General features: G+C 41.6%; 1 protein-coding gene across 1 annotated transcript; it reads left to right on the top strand.

Annotated features, from left to right (window-relative positions):
- Window positions 1–959: 959 nt before the first annotated feature.
- Window positions 960–8,698, top strand: LOC103701633 (aldehyde dehydrogenase family 2 member B7, mitochondrial). The gene is made up of 11 exons (XM_008783774.4): window positions 960–1,137; window positions 2,388–2,525; window positions 2,675–2,817; window positions 2,946–3,099; window positions 3,185–3,414; window positions 3,894–3,983; window positions 5,132–5,305; window positions 5,403–5,540; window positions 7,468–7,605; window positions 7,688–7,749; window positions 8,183–8,698. The coding sequence occupies exons 1-11, from the start codon at window positions 1,047–1,049 to the stop codon at window positions 8,454–8,456; spliced, it is 1,632 nt and encodes a 543-aa protein (XP_008781996.1). The 5' UTR covers window positions 960–1,046; the 3' UTR covers window positions 8,457–8,698.
- Window positions 8,699–9,263: the final 565 nt, after the last annotated feature.

Below are 9,263 nucleotides of genomic sequence, written 5' to 3'. Positions count from 1 at the left end.
AAAAAAAAAAAAAAAAAGAAGAAGAAGAAGGAACTCGAATCAATTTAAAAGCTCAATTGAAGCCGCAGGATCAATGCATGACTCTTTTTCTTCGATGGTTTGCCTTTCCAGCCGTTTTTTATCTCTTTTTTTTTTCCATTTTTTTTTTCATTTTTTTTCTCTCTTTCCTCCGCCTTTCTCTCTTTCTCTCACTTCATCTAGGTCATATTTTGGATATACATGCATTGCTTCTGTTTGTTTCTTACGTACTGTTAGCTCCGATGAACATTGCACGTGTACTGTGAAACAAACTCTCAAAGGATATCTTGCTCCTTGAATGCGACTCTTGAAGGAGCTCTCTGGCTCTTCATTACTCCACTTTTGTCCAACAACCATGGAAAACATCTCGCGCCATACAATTACATGGCTGCTTTTTTTTTTTTTTTTTCTTTTGCTGGAATGAATAATTCATATACTTTTATTATAAATATATCTAATAAAATTAAAAAATAATAAGCTTCGAAATGCTCTAAATAGCTCTTATTTTCTATCTCGTAGAATATTTTCGAAATAGTTGGCTACATAACAGGGAATACAGTCCGCAGCTTTGTTTATCTGTCTGAAAATATACCCGATCTGAAATGCCACTCCATCACCCTTTCTGACCTAAATATCTGAAAGCAGGGCGCGCCCTCCACCGAACGGCATAAGTTGGACGGAGATGGCATGAATTATTTGTGTGGATAAACCCTTACAATTAATAAAAGTTACAAAATGTTTATTTTTTTTATTGCCTTTGAAATATTAATTATGACCCGTTCTTAGCCTCATGGCGATTATTTTATTATTTTTTGGACAGCTTTCTAATTGTCCTCATCCAAGAAAAGACGTTGGCAAATGGCCTTGTCAATTATATTTATTACCTATTATGCCCTTCCTCGCCGATGGAGGGCCAGCCTCGATATAATAAATAACTGGCCCCTGTTATCCGAGCACAGAGAATCACAGAGATCGTTCACTACCGGAGCAGTACTAAGAGGTGGGTGAAGATCTCGTCAATTAAGGCCATGGCGGCTGCGCGAAGACTTGCGTCCTCCCTCCTTTCGCGATCTCTCTCCGCTTCTTCTCCTCGTTCTCTCACCTCCCTGTTTCGCGGAGGTGATCCCCTGTTCTACTGTGATCCTTTTCGATTCGTGTTGTTTCCGTCTAATTTCTCGTTTTTCTTGTTTAGAAGTGGATTTTTAGTTGTTTTCTTTGATCGGGTGCCGCCAAAATTTGTTCTTGGGACGGTCTGTACTTGCAACTGCCGTCTTTGGTCCTTTTTCCCCCTTTTTTCTGGAGAAAAAAGCTCCTTCTGGACGACTCTTTTTTGTTGATTCTTGATTTTTTAGTTACTCCATTCGGGAAAAAAAGGGGTCGGTTTTTTTATGTTCATCTGTGATTTTGGGACCGGTTTTTTGATCGAAAGGTTCCTCTGTTTTATACTTCAAGAAAGTTTACTTATTTGTTTTCGCTTCCCGTGATTCTGGAAATCGACAAAAGTTATATCTCTCCAATTTTTGTAGTTTCTTTGGGTATGCAGCTTCCGATGCAGATCGGATGGAAAAAACTTTTGCTCGTTCTCGCCAGTCAAATCCCCTGCGTCCGGTTTGGCCCTGTTTGAGTGACTGTAATCAGAAACTGAAACATCTGCATCATTCGACGTTTGATCTTCACATTTCCCATTGGGTGTCGGACCATTTCATTCCATAGATGGTTCTTTCCATCACGGCATCCGATCTTGGAGGAAATCAATTTAAAAGGAGGAATAAATTATCCTCTTGGTTTTTTATGGACTCATTCTTCTCGAGAAAAGTTTCTTTTTTTTTTTTTGTTTTCGTTTCATCTCGTTACTTTGGGAAGCTAGAGACATATATCAGACAGAAATGTTATGATAAACTCAGAAGATTTAGTTTTTTTTAAAAAAGATTTTGTACAGATTTTGCTCGCTGCCAGTAGATGCAAATTGGAAGGCAAAATCTGTTGGGCTTCGAAACATCAGGATGATTCCATGTTGTTCCTCATGGCTCCTATTTATAAATAAACCGTCTCATTTTCATAGTAGTTGGTAAAGGCCAACAGGCTTAATCTCTTCTTTCTCTTCTTCCTCAAAAAGGAAATAATAAGCGCTTTAAATAAGTAAGAATAGAAAGAAAATCACTTACTAATCAGCATTTATTTTACGTTATCCTATATGTGCTTTAAATTCAGAGAACTAGCTGAAATTTCTTTGTTCTTTTGGTCTATGGCTTCCCCTGCTTTAGAATTTTCTGTTTCATTTCAGTATGCATCATAATTAAGCGATTCTAATGGAGTGCTTTTCTGTTTCTTGACTGAATCTGGTTGCATTCTGGGATACTCATCTTCAGATGGAACACGTGCCTCCGAATTTGGGGTTCTTCATAGGTTTAGCACCGCAGTTGCCGTTGAAGAACCGATCACGCCACCAGTTCAAGTACAATACACACAGCTTCTGATCAATGGGCAATTTGTGGATGCGGCATCAGGTACATTGCTTTGTTATCATAAAAGCTTCTTCTTTTGTTAAAGTAGACGAAGTATCTTCTGGTCATTGGAATATCAAATCTGCTATGATCACTTTGTTCCTTGGCGGATCGTATAACGAACTAACATTTGGAAATTCCGCTGCTTGCAGGTAGGACATTTCCAACATTAGATCCTAGGACTGGGGAAGTGATTGCCCATGTTGCTGAAGGAGATGTCGAAGATGTCAACCGTGCCGTTGCTGCTGCCCGCAAAGCATTTGATCAAGGACCGTGGCCTAGGATGACTGGCTACGTAATGCTCTGAAACTACTTGTTTCTATCTAGTATCTCAAGGCCAAACCAATCTCATATAATTTCATCCTAGTGTCATTCATTAAGTTCACTCAGATTGTCATGTTCTCTTGCAATTCTTTGGTTCAGGAAAGGTCACGCATACTTCTGCGGTTCGCGGATTTGATTGAGAAACATAATGATGAGATTGCAGCACTTGAGACTTGGGATAACGGGAAGCCTTATGAACAGGCTGCCAATGTAGAAATTCCAATGTTCGCTCGTCTAATGAGATATTATGCTGGTAAAAAGGCATCAAAGCTGATGGTGACAATAGGATAATGCTTTATTGTTTCTGAACTTTTTAGTTGACTGAATGATTCCTGCAGGTTGGGCAGACAAGATACATGGACTTGTTGTGCCAGCTGATGGTCCGCATCATGTGCAAGTCCTGCATGAGCCAATTGGTGTTGCAGGGCAGATTATCCCATGGAACTTTCCACTTCTTATGTATGCTTGGAAGGTTGGCCCAGCACTAGCATGTGGGAACACCATAGTATTGAAGGCTGCAGAGCAAACTCCTCTATCTGCTCTTTACGTCTCCAAACTGTTGCATGAGGTTGGTGCAGTAATTGGATCTTACTTTCTTCGAACAGCTAGAATTGGATATTTGACTTCTCTTCTTCAAGATCTGCTAATAAGGCTTAGAGTGGGAGTGGGTCCCCTTCTCCTTGAGGCCATAAATTCAGCCTGAACTAGTTGACATTGATATGAGACTGTTTAGCTTTAAGTAGGAGTCTTGATGTTTGAATAAGGCGTATAGGTCTATAATTAAAGAATTTGTGAGATCGATGCATCTTTTTAATGGACTCAATGTTACTTATCCAATGATACATCTTGTCTTTATATTGGCAAAATATTCAAATGAAGGACATCCTCAGTAATTCTTAGAAGAGAGGGGGCAACAAATGCCTTAATGAGAACATGTATGAGGAATCCAATACTAGTCCTCTTCATGTAGTTATAGTGTGCATGGATTAGTTATGGACTTGATTATGTTGAATTAATCTTATGCTGCAAATGCTTGTCATGTTATAGGCTGGGCTTCCCGAGGGTGCTATAAATGTAATCCCTGGATTTGGTCCAACTGCTGGTGCAGCTCTTGCGAGTCACATGGAAGTTGACAAGGTATTCCAAGAACTTATTCTTTTGCCAATATATAGAATTTATCAGTAATGTGAAATTACAATAAAGCATTTATTTATAATGGTTTTCGTCATTAGTATGGCACATGGAGCTAATTTCTACATTATGATTGGTGTGAGATGTATAGTCTCTTATATCACACTCCACTGTTTAATAGCTATTAAAATGTTTTCATTGCACTTTATTTATCATGCCATTCCAAGCATTCCATTCAAATCAAAATAGTCTGCATACTGTTAACATATCTCGGTTGATCAGGACATTGAAAGTGACATATTAATGGAAACCTACTAAATTTTGGAATATAGCAGTACTAAATGATTTTGCATAATAAGACTTGCATGCTTCTATGCTCGTAAAATTTAAATCCTATCTTTATCCATGATAAGCCTTCGGGCATCAACTTATAGATTAGATCTAAAATTGAAAGTTGGAAACTGGAAATACTACAGGCATCGACTTCCTAGCAGCAGTGTGCTGTTTATGCACTGTTCAAGAGTATGGTATTGCAAACAATTGGAACTTTGCCTCTGTTCTATGGTGACCTCAATGGCTTTGTATAGGCTTCAGGTGTTTCCACCAAAAATGCGCAAAGATAGTCTTTTTATTTTTTAGGGGAAATTCTAAGACAACCATTTTGACTAGCTTCTAGCAGAAAATTCTCAAAATGGAAATCAAGTTACCTCAGATGCTCATATGAACCTGTTAGCATCTTTTTAAGGAATAGAATAGGGACTATCTAAATTTTCCAGCTTAGCTAGGAGTTGTTAAGAGTGACTTGAGAAATAAATGATGCAATAGCACTTGTGGCTACCTGTAGAATTTTCCTAATTGTACTTTTTTTTTTTGAAAATTGGTAATAAATAGCTCAAAAAGTTAGAACACTAGAACAAAGGCATGATTCTTGGTAGCTGGAGATTGATGGGTTGAAATGCTTATCATCAAGTTCTTATTTCCGTTGCAGCAGATAACATGTGGTAGTCATATAGTAAATGCATCGCTTTGATGATTGTGGAGGGAATACTACCAATACATGATAAGATAGTTCTATTGCAGTTAATGTGAAAAACTTGGTCCTTTTCTAATGCCTCTTATATCTTCTAATTTCGCATTTTTTTTCTTATTTTCAGCTTGCTTTTACCGGATCAACTGATACTGGCAAGATCGTACTTGAATTGGCTGCAAGAAGCAATCTTAAGCCAGTGACATTAGAGCTTGGAGGCAAGTCCCCTATGATCATAATGGATGATGCCGATGTGGACCATGCAGTGGAACTTGCACATTTTGCTTTGTTCTTTAATCAGGTTTGTTCAATAAATTGCATTTAATGTTTACACCTAAAAACATGGAAATATTCTTGGAGAATGATGTTATGAGGACAATTTTGATGCTTTTGTACAGGGACAGTGCTGCTGTGCTGGGTCTCGTACATTTGTGCATGAAAAGGTGTATGATGAGTTTGTGGAGAAAGCAAAAGCTCGTGCTTTGAAGCGTGTTGTTGGTGACCCCTTCAGAAAGGGTGTTGAACAAGGTCCTCAGGTATGTTTAAATCTTTCTCTTCTTCATTCATGTCCGGATTATCATATATAAAAAGGGGAGGGCCTTGGCAAAACCGAAAGGTTGCTTCATTGTGTCACGGGCTTGAAACTAGGGGTGGCAATCGGGTTGGGTCGGGTCAGATACAGGTCAGGTCAAAAAAATCATAAACCTGAATCTGACCTGTTTATTAAACAGGTCAGAAATTACAACCTGAACCCGACCTGTTTATTAAACAGGTAACCCGACCCGACCCATTTAACCTGTTTAATAAACGGGTCGAGTTACCTGCTTAATAAACAGGTAAACGGGTCAAGAAACCGTTTAAGATCCAACCCTCTCCCCTCCCCGTTCTCCCCTCACAACCTCACCCGTCTCCATTTTTTTTTCCGGTAAAACCTCACCCATCTCCTCCAAAACGGCAAGACCTCCTTCCTCTTCCTCACCGTTCCAGCCCCAAAGACGCCGCCTCCCCCTCCGTTCGCCGCCGGCGGCCGCCGCCCACCTCCCGGAAGCCCTGTTTAAGACCCAACCCCCTCCCCTCCTCGTTCTCCCCTCACGGCCTCACCCGTCTCCTTTTTTTTTTTGGTAAAACCTCACCCGTCTCCTCCAAGATGGCGAGACCTCCTTCCTCTTCCTCACCCTTCCAGCCCCAAAGACGCCGCCTCCCCCACCGTTCGCCGCCGGCGGCCGCCGCCCACCTCCCGCCCTGCCTCGGAAGTCGGAAGGTCCCACGACCCCAACCGCGGCAAGCCCTGGGCCGTCGACCCCCGCGTCTCCCTCCGCGGCCACCACTTCCTTTTCCGCTTCTCCGACGACCCCTCCGAGCCTTGGCCCCCTCCTTCGACCTCGACGCTGGTGGCGCCGTCGTCGTCGTCGAGTCCCTCCTCACCGACCTCCTTGGCATTATCGAAGGCCTCGGCAGGGGGAGGCAATAGCCGGCTCCGGTCTTCGACAGAGGGGCGACGGTCGGAGGGGCGACAGCCGGAGGGAGATCTTCGGCGGCTCGGCAGCCGGGGGAAGAGAGGGAGAGATGGAGGAGGGAAAGAGCCCGAGGGCTCTAGGGTTTCTTAATTTCTTTTAGTTAGTTTTCATCTGTGATCTCCCAGCCATTGGATCTTGGTCCTCTTGAAACCTCCATTTATTTTATGTGGGATAAAATCAGGCCCAATAAGGCCCATCTATTAAACAGGTTATACGGGTTAAACGGGTCAGACATTGAAAACCTATATCCGACCCAATTAATAAACATGTTAAATGGGTCAACTTGTTTACGACCCGAACCTGTTTAAGCCAAATCCAAACCTGTTTATGGCGGGTCGAACACGGGTCGGGTTGGCGGGTCGGGTCGTATTTTGCCACCCTTACTTGAAACATAGACATGGGGGTAAGACTACATATATTTGACCTTTCCCAAACCTCGCAATGGCGGGGGCCTTGTACACTTGGATGCTTTTTCATATATAAACATCTAAGTAATTTTCTTCTCTTCCTATTGGCTATCACTCAAATTTTTTGAAGAGCTTATAATGATTACAAATTTCCACAAAGTTTTTATGATCAAAGGATTAGTAAATAGCAATTAGCATCGTTCTGGTGTTGAAATAGAGACAACCAAAAACACGAGCTTCATTTGATCAAAGTCTGCAGAAAGGACAAGAATTCATTTGGAAAAAGCTTGGTCTACCTTATTAAATAACCTTATTAATGAAATGTTATATTTAACATGAAGAAAACTATAGTGACAGAAGTGGAGACATTTTATATAGAATGCTTGCAGAAAACTAGTGGACATCTTCCTTGACGTTTTCAGAAAAACCAGGCTCCCTTCTTGCCTTTGATCAGCCTAACTGCTTCAAATAAAATAATGTACCTGTAGGACTTCAGAAAGGTGATAATGATGATATATTGTGGTTTTTAAATATCACAGATAGATGAGGATCAGTTCAACAAGATCCTGCGCTACATCAAATCTGGCATTGACAGTGGGGCCACTCTTCAAGCAGGAGGCGACAGATTAGGCAGCAAGGGTTACTTCATTCAGCCTACCATCTTCTCAGATGTGAAGGTATGGTTCACTTGTACCACTAAAATTTCCAGGATAGCGTATATTCATTTTTGACATAAACCCATTGCACGATGCCTTTTAGGATGGAATGCAAATAGCACAAGAGGAGATCTTTGGGCCTGTTCAATCCATCTTAAAATTCAGGTGGGTAACAATTCTCCAAGTATGCCTTTTTTTTTTTTTCTCTCAATAAGACGGAAGATGGATTCATATAGCTCTAGTATAAGTGCATCCCACAAAATCAGAAAATAAAATATTACAAAGAGGCTCTCTACTTCAATTGTATAACATTGCATGTTTTGTGGAAGTGTATAAGTTGAGCCTAGTTCTGTATTTCCTCTTTTTTTTTTTGTCATGATAAGTGCCTGATTTATCTTTTCCTCCATACCCTATAGAAGGTCCGCAGGCTTTAAGCATAAAGGGCTAAGTAACATCTGAGAGACTGCATGCTAAGAACATACTGACAACCACTCTTAGATGCTAGCCTTGAGGAAATGATCTTTAAAGTAGCTTTGGAGTAGGGCTGCTGCTTGATTGCACTTTGGTGGGTAATGATCATATTTCATGTTGATGACAGTGATCTTAATGAGGTGATACGGAGGGCAAACACCACTCGTTACGGGCTGGCTGCTGGAGTTTTCACCAACAACTTGGACACTGCCAACACCTTGACGCGTGCCCTGAGAGCTGGAACAGTATGGATCAATTGCTTTGATGTCTTCGATGCTGCGATTCCTTTTGGTGGCTACAAGATGAGTGGGCAAGGAAGAGAAAAGGGCATCGATAGCCTCAAAAACTACCTACAGGTTAAGGCAGTTGTGACTCCATTGAAGAACCCTGCATGGTTGTGAATCTCCTAACATCATGGTCTTCTTGCTATTTATTTTCTGAGACACCAGGGAGATGATGATGCATGACCTCTAATAAGCTTGACTGCTATCTGAGTATATGTGGTTTTGGACTTGTGTCTTGAAAATCCCAAGCTTGTTTCTGATGCGACGTGCCATGTCTGCCTAATAATAATGTAGAACTTCTCACTTGTCCCAGTGACTCGTGAGGAGAGCTTAATTATTTGTCTTATGATTTCACTTAACTGCTATTTGGCCGAGATAGGTTGCTATCTATGACATCAATTAAGCTTATGAGACTCTCCTTTTAAAAAAGATGGGTGGCGACATCATGATTGTCTTAAATTCCACCAACACATCATTGTTAGGTGCCATGCCGAGATCGACATTTGGAAGCCATGAACCAATTAGGCCTCAATAATCCTTGCATTCTGGTGTTATCTTTATAAACTTTTTCGGATCCTTTCAAGTAACAATAGAGCAAAGTGCAATCTTTTTTTTTTTTTTTTTTTTTTTTTTTTTTTGATGAAAGAAAATGGGAGTAGGGGGGGAGGGACAAGCCCACCCCGCGTAGCAACCCCAACCGGGCCCCGCTCCCGCCAGGACTATGTTCGATTCGGGCAGAATGGCCGTTTGGTATAGGCCCAGCTCACCAGACCCCAGCCATATATTACTCATACCCTCCCCACCCGTGACCTCGGCTCGGTTACCCCTCTGGGCCCCGACCCGAGACCTCCGTGTGAGTACGTCACACCTGGCACCACCAAAGCAGCCAGCCGACCAGTAGCACTTCTAGACCCCGTGTCCAGG

This window comes from Phoenix dactylifera, chromosome 1, assembly GCF_009389715.1.
Source record: "Phoenix dactylifera cultivar Barhee BC4 chromosome 1, palm_55x_up_171113_PBpolish2nd_filt_p, whole genome shotgun sequence".
Taxonomy (NCBI): Eukaryota; Viridiplantae; Streptophyta; class Magnoliopsida; order Arecales; family Arecaceae; genus Phoenix; species Phoenix dactylifera.
This window is presented reverse-complemented; position numbering and strand designations above follow the sequence as displayed.